At 48.4% G+C, this 13568-nt stretch overlaps 1 protein-coding gene across 1 annotated transcript in view; it reads left to right on the forward strand.

Annotated features, from left to right (window-relative positions):
• Positions 1–13568, forward strand: part of LOC125289933 (probable E3 ubiquitin-protein ligase HECTD4) — a 66305-nt gene that overhangs the window by 19753 nt on the left and 32984 nt on the right. The window contains 21 exon segments of the mRNA XM_048237042.1: positions 135–205; positions 301–406; positions 908–1028; positions 1436–1564; positions 2460–2584; positions 2855–3008; positions 3872–3975; positions 5386–5590; positions 5869–5988; positions 6227–6331; positions 6635–6798; positions 7611–7856; positions 8718–8910; positions 9601–9705; positions 10134–10222; positions 10467–10636; positions 10973–11108; positions 11580–11724; positions 12153–12319; positions 12750–12896; positions 13436–13566. Of these exon segments, the coding sequence (XP_048092999.1) occupies positions 135–205; positions 301–406; positions 908–1028; positions 1436–1564; positions 2460–2584; positions 2855–3008; positions 3872–3975; positions 5386–5590; positions 5869–5988; positions 6227–6331; positions 6635–6798; positions 7611–7856; positions 8718–8910; positions 9601–9705; positions 10134–10222; positions 10467–10636; positions 10973–11108; positions 11580–11724; positions 12153–12319; positions 12750–12896; positions 13436–13566 (2933 nt within the window).

The raw sequence follows: 13568 nt of genomic DNA on the forward strand, positions 1-13568 counted from the left end.
TCACAGTAAGGAACATCCAGTATGAAAGGAATATGCTAATAGCTCAGAAATCTGTTTTTAAATAACAGTATAATGTTATTGTTGCCACATCTACAACATTAACTTATAAGTGAACCCACTGTCCTCTTTTCTAGCTCTGGTCTGAATATCTTGTATTCGGGGGAGACGGACTTGAACAACTTGTTGAAGCTGGTCCTGACGGAAGGTAAAATTCCAGACCTGTTCACACAGAGACCTCAGCCGTGTAAATGACCGGCGTAAATCACTTTGACCGTTGTGTGGCGTGTTAACTGTTTGCAGGCGAGAGGAACAGTGGCCTGTCCCAGTTACGGGACGTCATCCTCACCAACCTGTCCGACCAGCTGCAGAAGAACCGCTTCGGCAGCGAGGACGACGACCACTACAGGTAACAAGCACAACTGTCTGGCCTGTGGTCCCTCTGCCACAGCACTGTCTATGCACAGATGTCCATCTTAATGAAATAAGCTTGCCGTCGATTAAAGAATATATCAGGTAATTTTCATACTGAAACGTCAGTGACCCTAGAAAGCCCCTCTGAGAGAGAAATCCAGAAGCGTTAAATCTGTTTGGTCATCCCATTCCCCACTCACATGCTTCAGTTTCTTCAGTCAACAAATAAATATAGTCAACTAATCAGAGATTGGCTGGCCATTGTGAATTGCATGCAGCTTTTAGTTATGTCTCATAAATTATCACGAAACGTTTAACGTCTAATTGATTTTGCTGCCATGGAGATAAAATTCTTGGCCGATTCTGTATTGCACATTACCAGAGCAATTTGTGCTCTTCTGGTTTCAGGCTGATTTTCAGTGCACTGAATCACCTCTCAACCGAAGAGCTGTCCCTATCTCTCCCTCACGCTCACTTCTCTGTGCTCCCCCTGCAGGCTGAGTGATGAACTGCTGCACTACATCCTGAAGACAGTGGTGCGCGAGTCCTGCCTCCTCATCACCAAATGCCAAACCGTGGCCCGGGACGACTTCCAGAAGCTCCTGTCCACAGTGCCAGTGCGTCTCGCTGCTGTTGTGTCAGCTGCTAATGGGCCTCTCGGTCCCCGTTGGTCAAAGGCCATTTTGCTCTCTGTGGTGTAGATTAGACCACCCGAGTGCTAAGATCTATGAAGCCATCTGTTTGATCTGTGATTGGCTCACACGGTTGAATTTGACCATCTTTTGTTGGTCCTGCAGTATAATGCTCTGCATGTTGAAGTAAAAATGAATAACACATAGAGAACTGTCTTCTGTAAATCATCACTGTGGGAAAACTTGTAACAACAGCAACGCAGCATTCTGTGCAAACAACATAATGGCACTTATGGCTCATATACATCGTATATTATGAATATATATAATCACACACACTTCTGCACAGAGTATCCTGTACCCTAATCAATCCCTCTGCTGTTGGCCTGCAGGTGGCTTCTCCAAGCTTACGCTACCTCATGGCGGTTCAGAACCACTTACTCAGCAACACCATCCTGCTCCGGCCGGATGACGCTGATGACAGCGACAGCTCCCTCCAAGGGGAAACAATGAAGGTACAGGTAAACATCCCCTTTAAAATCCCCCTACTTGTCCGTTCTGTCTCTGTTCTGTGTGCTGTCCGCGGAACGTGCACTCGCGTCATGTGCTGCGCCCCTGCCTGTCCTGTCCAAGGAGCCGTGCAGAACGCCATGGCTGCGGTTGTTATTTGTGGGCATGGCTTGTGCTGGCTTGCAAGTAGTTTTTACTGCAGTCTTCTAAGTAGGTTAGAGCGTCGTAGTCTGTGTGTATCAGCCATGGTTATTTGCTGTGCCATTGTAGCTTATCAATAGGGTACGTTTCCCTGCCCGGTATAGAATGACCTAGACTTCCTGGATGCTGTAATATTAGCATTCAAAGATTGATCTTTAATTTGTGTGAATAGGTTTTGCAATGAAGTAATAAAACCTCAGACATTGAAGTACCCCTGAAATGGATGGCTGTACAGGGCCCTGAAAAGAGACATTACCTCTGTGAATATTTTAGCAGAAAAGTCTGTGCGTTTCATCATTGAGAACCAGACCATGACTCACTATTAAAGAGAAATTATGCACTTGCGGTTTGACTATATTTTCCTTTCGCTACTGCACACCCAAGCATTTCTTTAAGGAATCTTTGAACCCAGTTGTTTGGATTATTGTGATCTTTACTGTGTATTGAGCACTTTGCTGTTGCCATCCAGCAAGCTCAAATCCTCTGGACACGTATTAGTTGTTACAGCTACGTTGCCGTTGTATATCGTATAGCTGATTCTCATGTTGGATTAGTGGCCACTGAAAGCTCTCGAGTGCATTTGCCACGTTCGCTTCTGCTTCCGCTCATCGCTGCTCTTGCTTTGGGCCACGCAAACGCCCTGGTTCTTGAGAGAGAAGGTGTCCTTGCTACCGAAGCCTCTGTGTGTGTGTGTCGTCCCCCTAGGAGCTGCAGACCAGCATCCTGTCCCTGGCCACCAAGATCCTGGTGGGCTGCGACGAGGTGCTGGAGACCCTCCAACAGGTCACCACCGCCCTCATCAACAGCGACATCAGTGACCGCGAGAGCAGGTATGGATAGACGCCAGGATCCCCAGCTGTGGACTGAGCCCACTATTCGAATGACTACGAACTTTTTCTGAGCACATTAGGCTCCCCCCTTTAAAACATTAGACTCACCCAATGTTTGATGTTCTTTGAACTATATGCCTGCCAGTAATTGTAGGTTCTATATCTATGAGTATTCTATGGTTCTACATGTGTCATTTCATTGCGATCTATCCCATTTTCTCAAGACATGCGTTTGCTATGTGTCCTGCCCCCCCCCCCCTGTGTGTGCAGGCTGAAGGGTCTGGAGCAGGTGACCAAGGCCACCATGCTGGGCCACCTGCTGCCGGTGCTGCTCACCTCCCTCATGCACCCCAACCTGCAGACGCTCACGCTGGCCGATGCCCTCATGCCCCAGCTGGTCCAGCTGGTCCTCTACACCAGCCAGGTGAGCCACGCCACGCCACGCCACACCTGACCCACCTGACCGCACCTCACCTCACCTGACCACACCTCACCTGACCACACGCCACCGGCTCACCTCACGCACGGCCCCTTACGCTGGTGGTTGTGCCAGAGTGGGAGGCAATGGTTCTGTGTGTTCTGCTAAGGGCCAGTTTCCCATGCAATGATTAAGACTAGTCGATTAAAAGGGTTTGTTTTCCAGTGGAGATTCTCTTTTTAGACTAGTTTAGGACTCTACGTACAGGAAACTGGCCCTTAGTGTTCACTATCGCTGGTATGTGTGTGTATCGTCTAAATGCAGTCGTTGTGTTGCTTGGCGAGCGATCCATTTTGTCCTTTAATTAACTAAGTCACAGCTCTACTGAAGTGCTCTAGTGAAAGTGTTGTACATTTGTACATAAAGGAGAGCCAAGTTCTGCGCAAGCTACTTATGTTTTTGTAATACTTTTATGTAATTGGTGTCTTGTGTTGGGATGTTTTAATGGCGCAGATTATTGTTCTGGGCTGTAATGACGCCTCTCTCCGCAAAGCCACAGAGTCAAGGGGCACCCTCCTGGCAATCATCGCCATTTCCAGATCGCTGCTGAAATTGCTTTAGTCCCGCTGAGATTCTGTTTCTTTTCTTTCTGATTTTTGCTGAATGGCTTTCCATTTTAAGAAGTTAAATTAATGAGAACATATTTAGTTGAGAGGACCGAGACCCATGTAGGCCAACCAAAGAAGCAGCCAAAGAAAGATAATAGCCCAAGACGTGCTTGTACAAGAATTGCCTTGTAATTAATTGAACAGAAATGTTATGTGAACCTAGACTTGTTCCTCAAATGTTTCTGTTTTCCCCCCTCACAGACTGCCTTGCTGCTAAAGACCCAGTCACCTCTCTTCGCTGAAGGAAGTCCTTTGGAGAGCGGCTCGCTCCGCCAAGGGGCTAAAATGCCCCCTACTGATGACCAGTAGGAATGCACCTGTTATTTTCAGACCACACCTTTCTGCAATAGTGTTTACCAGCACTAACAAATACACCGTGTCATAGGGCTCACAGACACAAACACCAACCTGAACAGGCCAAACACTGTGTAACTCTTCTTTAGTTCAGACACACAGAATCCTTCTTTCACTAATGCCTGGAAATGTCACTGCTTGACCAACTCTATTGAACTGTTGGCTACCGAGACACGCGGTTTGAATGTTTCTGACAGAAGTCCATAAGGAGTTAATGTACTCCATTCACTGGGATAATCCTTTTACCACCGGCCTGATAATTGCATTATCACCGTGTTGTCCTCCAATTTACCGCTTACAATTACTTATGTGGGTCTCCGCCTTCCTTTCAACCCCATTCCCATGTCACTCATACAATCTACAGCATGCAGATTACAGCATGTAGATTGTATCGTTTTCTTGTGAACTGTTTGCACTGCTGTACGCGTGTAAAACAGACTGCAATGAGAGAGAGACAGAGAGGAGAGGTGGAAAGAGAGAGAGAGAGAGAGAGAGAGAGAGAGAAGAGGGGTAGAGCCAGAGCCAGACAGCCCTTGATCACCTCTGTCTGGTCTGCTGTCAGATTCTGCTGCTGCTGGCCTCATTTGGTTTCAGTTTATCTCTGATGAATCTGGGTTCTGTTCTGTGTGGGGGATGTTCGCCTAATTGTGTTCAGTGGCACAGGCAGCTAAAAGATGTGAAGTCCCTGGTGGATGGGGTGGATTGTGTTCTGCAATTGTGATGGTAAAATGCAACACACTATTTTGTGTTGCAAAACAAAACAGCAAAATGCAAAATAGCTTCTGTGCTACCCATTGCATTAGCATCTTTAGAAAGAAGATGCAGACAGTCTTCAAGACGTTTCCAAAGAAGTTTGGTTATTACGTCAGAAGAGGTTTAAAGAAGAGATATGGGGGCAGCCGTGGCCTACTGGTTAGCGCTTCGGACTTGTAACCGGAGGGTTGCCGGTTCGAACCCCGACCAGTAGGCACGGCTGAAGTGCCCTTGAGCAAGGCACCTAACCCCTCACTGCTCCCAGAGCGCTGCTGTTGATGCAGGCAACTCACTGCGCCGGGATTAGTGTGTGCTTCACCTCACTGTGTGTTCACTTTGTGCTGAGTGTGTTTCACTGATTCACGGATTGGGATAAATGCAGAGACCAAATTTCCCTCACGGGATCAAAAGAGTATATATACTTATACTTATATATTGGCATATATTGGATTATAAAGCACGCATGTGTGTGGGTTTGCGCGTGTATATATATGTGTGTGTGTGTGTGTGTGTGTGTGTGTGTGTGTGTGTGTGTGTGTGTGTGTGTGTGTGTGTGTGTGAGAGTGTTGGTTTACTTCACCGCTCACCTTCCGTTCCCGTTCCCATAGCCTGCGCATCCTGGAGGAGCGCGAGGAGCCGGGCTTCCTGACCGGCCTGAAGATCCCCGCCCCGTGGGCCGCAGGGAAGACGGTGGAGACGGTCCACCCGGTGCGGGACAACTACAAGTTCAAGGAGACGGTGCACATCCCGGGAGCCCGCTGCCTCTACCTGCGCTTCGACCCACGCTGCTCCTCACAGTATGACTACGACAAGGTGAGTCGGCCTCTCAGTCCGCTGTAGGATGTGTCTCTGTACAGGGTCAAGGACCAGGACAAGTGGACACCTGTACAAAGGAACAGGACAAGACTACACAGACCCTGACATTGAATAATAACTATTTCATTCTTGTATATATTGACAATAATGATGTTTACAGTATTGACATTATTAATTGGCATTTTAACTTAAGTTTGGTAATAAGTGATCAGTTGTGAATGTAAACATGTCAAATGTTTGTTAGTGCAATGTCCTCTGGTGTCTGCTGTTTTCAGCTGGTCATCTACGCTGGTCCCAACACAAACAGCCGCAAGGTCACGGAGTACGGGGGAAACACTCTGGGCTACGGCAGCCGAAGCGTACTGGGCACAGGCTGGCCCAAAGACCTGGTCAAGGTGAGAATGTACATGTACACCACACACACACACACACACACACACACACACACACACACACACACACACACACTTCAGCTGTTGTCTTCACATCAGCTGTTGTCTTTACACATACACACATGCATTTACACTGTCCCTGAAGTAACGATAACCTAAAAGCCATATTTGTCATGCACACCCCTAGCAGCACAGATTCCCACAACTGCGCCTCTCGTGTGTGTCCGGTGTGTTGTCTTAGGTGGAGGGGGACACGGTGACATTCTCCTTTGAGATGCGGAGCGGCCGCGAGCACAACACACCTGACAAAGCCATGTGGGGCTTCTCATGCACTGTCCGAGCTCAGGTACGTGTGTACATGCAACCCACAACCCCATGCACGATGCGTTACATCTGTGCAGTAATATATTGCACATTCAATCAACCAGGCCTTTTTGTGAACATATACCTGCGCCTACTTAGTCCCTGTGACTACTTAGGTACCTGTGATGCTCCGGTTGATCCAAAATAAACTAATGGCGTCTACAAGGGATTTCATTAATTTACAGCAGGATTATGTTGAACCACCTTTTCTTTCTTAGACGTTTGTCCATCACCTATAGACACTAATAAAGCATGTAAGTAAGTATCCCTCCGCTCTCTGCTGTAGGAGTCCTCTGAGGACGTTTCCGGTGGTCTGCCGTTCCTGGCCGACCTGGCTCTGGGGCTGTCGGTGCTGGCCTGCTCAATGCTCCGCATCCTCTACAACGGCCCCGAGGTCACGCCCGAGGAGGAGGCGTGCCACGACTTGCTCTGCTCCAAACTACTGCAGCGGTCAGCTGAGCAAACACACACACAGACACACACAGACACACACAGACACACACACAGAGACACACACAGACACACACAGACACACACACAGACACACACACAGAGACACACACAGAGACACACACAGAGACACACAGAGACACACACACAGACACACACAGAGACACACATAAATGTACACGGGTGTATGCACACACCAGAAGTGTAGTACCTCTACTGTAAGTTGCTTTGGATAAATGCATGCAAAAAGAAATAAAAGTTAATGAAGGGAATCAAATCTACTTCTGTATTCAAAATGGCTGTCTCAAAGCACTGGCGGTGCCAGAAGTGCTCTATAAAATGAGGAGCTGCTCTCTCAGTCTGTGCAAGATAAAAAAAAGCTCCCACTGAGCAGAGAAATAGTACAGAGCTGGTTCATTGTAAAGGAGAACGTTTTCCCAGGCAGATTACACAGTCAGGTTTGAGAAATGAAACATCTCTGTCCTCCCCCGTCCTCTCTGTCTTTGTGTCCTTCATAATCCCTGTCCTCACCAACCACCAAACCCCCTCATTAACACACACTGTCCTCACCAACCACCAAACCCCCTCATTAACACACACTGTCCTCTCTCTTTCCCTCCTTCCTCCCTCTCTCTCTCCCTCCCTCCCTCTGTCTTTCTTTTTTCTTTCTTGCTCTCTCTCTCTTGGTCCCTCCATCTCTTCCCCTCTCTCCATCTCTCTCCATCCCTCTCCCTCCTCTCTTCATCTCTCTCCATCTATCTCTCCATCCCTCTCTCCATCTCTCTCTCCATCTCTCTCCATCCCTCTCTCAGATGTCAGTGGCAGGTGGAGGCCAACGGCGCCATCTCGCCGGCCCTCACCCCCAGCCCCTCCCCGCTGCCACTCACCATCGACGAGGACCGTGAGTTCACCTACCCCTCGGACGTGCTGGTGCCACCGCCCGGCCTGCTCCCCGCAGCCTACTGCGACCTGCCGCGCATCCGCCTGCCGCCGGGGATCATGGGACGCCTGCGCGAGCTGTCAGGACGTGCCCGGCCCCAGTTCAGACCCAGCATCAAGTACGGCTGTGCAATTATTATAATAATGATAATAATAATATTGTTGTGCAATTACCGGTAATCACATTTTGATATCAATTTACGATTTTAGCGTCCAAAGATTACAAAAACAACTCAACTGGAAACAATGTATATATTTTGGTCCATTCTGTTTCTTTTTTAAGTTCAATAAATGCAGGATACATCCAAATTCAATGAATCAAATAAATATGACTGCAAGATTGACCAAAATAATCGTGATAATGTGATTTTTGCCATTATCAAGCAGCCTGAGCATCAAGTAAGAGGGGAATAATCCAAGAAAGGCGGGTAAAAGAAGGAATTAAAAAGGAGAGAGAAAGAAGGGATGAGAGAAAGAAATGAGACTAGCCAGACAGAGCAGAGAGTAGAGCACAAAGCGAGGGGATTGTGAAGTCTTATCAGAGCTACTCTGGTGATTAGTTTGGAGGAGAGCAGAATCCTATTCAGCATTTACACCAATATCCTCTCCGTGAACTTAAATGAGTTTTAGGCTCCAACATGATTTTTATTAAGCTTAATTTCTTTACATAACTTCCCAGATGAATGTCGGTGCCTGTGAACTAGCCTGTCAGTCTACTTTGCTGCCTTTTCTCACTTTGCTTGTTGAGCATTTAAATAGAATGTCTCCCTCTTCGTCTGGCACCGACGTGCCAAGAAACCGCTATGTTTTTCTCACAACCTTTTGCCTATTGTCCTCTCCTTGGTTTGCGTTGTGTTGTCCTTCACTTGTACATACAGTAGCTGTGGATAACGGCACCTGAATGACTAAATGGAAACGGAAATGTGACTGACCACCTCTTCTCTCATGTGTCTGGTCCTTCTGTCTGTCTGTCCCTTTAGGGAGGTGATCCGTCCCGACGTGATGGAGGAGGTAATCGTCTCGTGCGTCATCAAGCACCTGATGCTGGTGGACGCGCTGCAGTCGCTGGTCAACTTCCAGTACCGCGAGGAGCACCCCGAGGAGCACGACCTGCTCTGCAAGATCATGGCCGAGACCTTCAAGAAGATCAACGCCATGGAGCGCCAGCTTCAGGTGTGTGTGTGTGTTTAAATGTGCGTCTGTGTGTATGTGTGGGCTTCTGTGTGTGTCTTGTACTGTATGTCTTTTTGGTATGAAGATGAGTGTTTGTGTGTGTGTGCCTGTGTATGTGTGTGAATGTGTTTTTGGCTCTCTGTGTATCTATATGTCTGTCTGTGTGTGTGTGTTTTAGGGATGTAACGGTATGAAAATTTAACCTCACAGTTTTAGTGACCAAAATTATCACGGTTTCGGTATTATCACGGTATTTCTAAAAGTGTGTTCAATATGTTCATAAAGCACTAATAGGCCTACACAAGCTGAAATAGTTTCAAAAGTGTCCCGTTCACTTTTTTTCTTCATGTTTAATTGGCTATGTCCTTATAGCTTAACTTACCCTACCATAACTTGGAGTTTGCTATTTCTGTTACTTGGATCCAATGAGTGAGACCAAAGTAAGCGGTTGAAATAAAACTTCAGGCTACTGTATTCATAAAAAGACGCAGAGTGGCTACATGATACAGTGCACATTTTGCAGTGAAAATGTTCCGCCTTTTAAAATGACTGTGTCTATGGCTTTCTGTGTATTTATATCTGTGTATGTGTGTGCGCGTGCGCACAAGCTTGTCCCTACATACAGTATGTGCTGGAGTGTGTGTGCGTGTGTGAGTGTGGTCTAAACTTCCTCATGTGGTTCTCCACCAGAGTGTTGCAGAGCTGGAGCAGAAGTGGCAGAACGAGGTGGAGGAGGCGCAGCAAGGCAAGCTGGAGAACAACACGCCCTTCTTCCACGACTACCACTTCTTCGAGGTAAACCCCATTCCATCCCTCCATCCTCCCTCTCTCTCTCTCTCTCTCTCTCTCTCTCTTCTCCACAACTACCACTTCTCTTTGTGGTGAACCCCATTCCATCCCTCCATCCTTGGTGCGCTAGACACCACACACACACTCCCACATCTGCTGTGGCCTGTCATCATGTCAGCAGACCGAGCCGCAGTCGCTCCAGTGAGCATGAGGGCCTGTCAGCACTCCGCTCCAACACACATTCACTCTGCACACAGCCAGTGATTTATCAGCGCCATTACAACAGGGATGGAAGACATGAAATACTACTAGACATGCAGAACTTAACCCTCCAGTGCCTAACGTGTGTGTGTGTGCACTTTGTGTGTGTGTGCTTGTGCTTGTGCTTGTGTGTGTGTGTGTGTATGTACGTACGTGTGTGTTTAATCTGACAGAACAAGATGAAAGAGCTGGAGCTGCTGTGCTCGCTGAAGGAGGTTCCACTGGACTGGAGTGACCTGGAGAATGTGGTCCTGGCCCTAAGGTGAGATACTGGCCCTGCTGCTCTAATCAGGCCTGGTGGTGAAGCACCCCAGCAGGCCTCATCCTACAGTTAAGGTTAAGCCCTGTTGACCAAAAGGGATGACCAATACAATGTTGCATTTAGAGAAAACTGGTGAATGAAGAGATATTTGTGTGTGTGTGTGTGTGGGTGGCTGTGTGTGTGTGTGGGTGGGTGGGTGGGTGTGGGTGGGTGTGCGTGCGTGTGTGTGTTTTTCTCTCCGCAGAGAGAAGTTTTTCCAGGATGTGACTGGTCTGCAGCAGGGCAGGGCCTCTCTGTGTCTGGTGAAGACCAAAGCGCTGGTGAAGAGCCTGATGAATCGGACCGAACTGCTGCTGCACGTCACCATAGCCCCACACTGCAGGAGTCTCACCACCACACCCACAGGAACACCAGGTAGTACACACACACACACACACAAAGCACTTGACTCCTGCGGCACATTCCCACTGCACTCTACTGCACTTTAGGAGTCTAATCACTTCATCCACAGGAATGCCCAGTATCACATAAACACTCACACACACACACACTCACACACACACTCTTTCAAAGAGTGTTACACAACAGTGCACTGCAGGAGTCTGACTGCTACACTTTACATCTGATAACACACACAAGCATGCACACATGCTCACACACACTCCAGCTGAACTGGGCCTCATACAGACATTGGCATCCCTCACTGTGATTAATGAGCTGGGGTAGATAAGCCTGTGTTCCTCTCCCCAGCCTGTAAATCAGTGTCGGACACCAAGACGGTTATCCCCATGGTGAAGCAGCCGGTCTTCCTGCGGAGCATGTCGGCGCCCTCTGACCTGGAAATGATTGCCAACCAGGACCTGGAGTTCACGCACAGCACTCAGAGGTGGGCCACTGGGAATGGCCGCTGCTTCGGTGGAGCACCAAACCGCACTCACACACGCAAACTTACGCTTAGAGAAAATTGATTTTAGTCCTACTCACAATTATAGCTTTTGCAACGTTATATTACAACAACGGGAAATTAGAAAGCCCAAGGGATATATTTTAAACCAGACAACATAAAGTCGAATGAGAAGAGATGTTAGATATTTAGATTTAATTTAGGAGCTGAGCAAAGCTAAAGCTAATTTAATAACAAGGCAAAACCTCTTTGCAAATTGAATACAATGGGCAAGATCCAAAGCTCAAACATGAGCTTAATGCTCCATCCCACCACACGATAGCTTTAGTTCATGCAGGAGACACTGCGCATTGAGTGACTAAACTCTTTGGCCGTTATTATTTACGGGCCCTTCAAATGAAATGTTGATGTAATTGTGTGTAAACGTGTTGTGTGGTGCCTGTTGTCCAACAGGAGGCGTCATCACCCCACCAGCCACCGGAGCAGCTCCTTCACGCTGCTGCAGTCTCTGGCCATCGAGGACAGCCGGGACAAGCCCACCTACAGCGTGCTGCTGGGACAGCTCTTCGCCTTCATAGGCACCACGCCGGACCAGGCCGTAAGCACCCGCCTCCGCCCCGCACTGCTCACCGTCACAGGCCACTCTGGCCCAGGGTCACTTAGGGTCAGGCTGACTGAGGCACACGCCTACTGCCACCTGCTGCATTAGCACGGCCCTGTTTTTCCTCACCAGCACTGTCATTTTTGCAAATTAACAATGTCTTACTAAAAATTGATGAGAATTTAATTTCGATAATTCTTTTTTTTTTTTATTTGAATTTATTTATTGTTTTTGGTGATTTGAGGAATACATTTATAGACAGGGCAAAACCCAGAACGATCTGATGAATCAGAAACAGAATCTATAATCATTATTGTCTGAAGTGACATGACTTGAAGCCTGAAATGTTAACGTGTGAAAGTCAGGGGTGTGATATGTGTGTAACGGTGTGATTGTGTGTGTGTGTGTGGGGTGTGCGTGCCCAGGTGTCGAGCAGCAGCTTCCTGTCGGCGGCACAGGCGCGGTGGCGTAGGGGGAGCACGCGCAGGCAGGCCCTGGTGCACATGAGGGAGCTGCTCACCGCCGCCGTCAGGGTGGGCGGGGTCACGCACCTGGTGGGGCCCGTCACCATGGTGCTGCAGGGCGGACCCAGGTAAGGCCAACACACACCCACCTGGTTTTGGAGAGATCGTCACTTTGGTAGCGCTTTCGGGCATGTGTCTTTGAACTGCAGCTTCAGATCTGTTAGTCAGAGAGTTTATGTTTTTGTTGTGTGTGTGTGTGTGAAGTAACTTCTACCTCACATCTCTGGTATGCTCAGAGCATATGTATTTGCATAATACTTTCTCGACATTCTTGATACAGTCATAGATTTGGCAAACACAATAGCTTTAATCTAGGGATCACATTGCTTGTCTGTTTCATGGCACAAAGAGATGTTAATCACAAGTTTTAATCTTATTGACCACCTTTTAATTCATTCCACACTGCATTGTTAAGTCTAACTAATGTGAAATGACCCGTGTGTGTTTTAATCTTGTCGCGCGTGTGTGTGCGTGTGTGTGTGTGTGTCCTCTCTGTAGGATTGATGAGCTGACGTGTGGTGGTATGGTGGAGCAGGTCCAGGAGGCCTTCGGGGAGACCATGACCTCCGTGGTGTCCCTGTGTGCCCGCTACCCCATCGCCTGTGCCAACAGCATCGGCATGCTCTGCACCATCCCCTACACACGGTGAGTGGGCCGCCAGGCCTGCTGGGACCTGCTGCCTGATAGCATTCTGTGCTCTGTGGGTTTACTGAAATGTTTGTTCTAAATTAGCGGTCACCTCACTAAATTAGCGGTAACCTGTTACCTACAGTAGGTAACCGGTACCTTAATTCATAAATCTATCCATCCCGTTTCCTCTAACCTTTACTTGGATTTCCTGTCCCTCCTGCCTTCTCTTCACACTTTCTCCCTCTTGTTCCATCTCTCACTCTCTCTCTCACACACTCTCCTCTCTCTCTCTCTTTCTCCCTCTCTCTCTCTCTCTCTCATGCTCTCCCCTCCCTCTTCTCTCTCTCTCTCTCTCTGCTCTCTCTCTCTCTCTCTCTCCGCCTCCCTCCCTTCCCCACACAAAGGTCTGTGGTTGATGATAATGGTGGTCAATGATGATGTGCCTGATGCTCCCTTGCTGTAGTGCAGATGAATTGGGGGGACTCTTGATCCGTGTGATGGCTCAGTCGTGGGGCTTTAAAGGTCAGCATGTCCCCTCTGGTGGCTGTGTGCAGGAGTGAGGAGCAGTGCCTGGTGCGCAGCGGCCTGGTGCAGCTGATGGACCGCCTGTGCAGCCTGAGCAGCCAGCGGGAGAGCAGCTCCAACGAGAAGCAGACCAAGAAGCAGAAGGTGGCCGCCATGGCCTGG

This window comes from Alosa alosa, chromosome 24 (genome assembly GCF_017589495.1).
Source record: "Alosa alosa isolate M-15738 ecotype Scorff River chromosome 24, AALO_Geno_1.1, whole genome shotgun sequence".
NCBI classification, from domain to species: Eukaryota; Metazoa; Chordata; class Actinopteri; order Clupeiformes; family Clupeidae; genus Alosa; species Alosa alosa.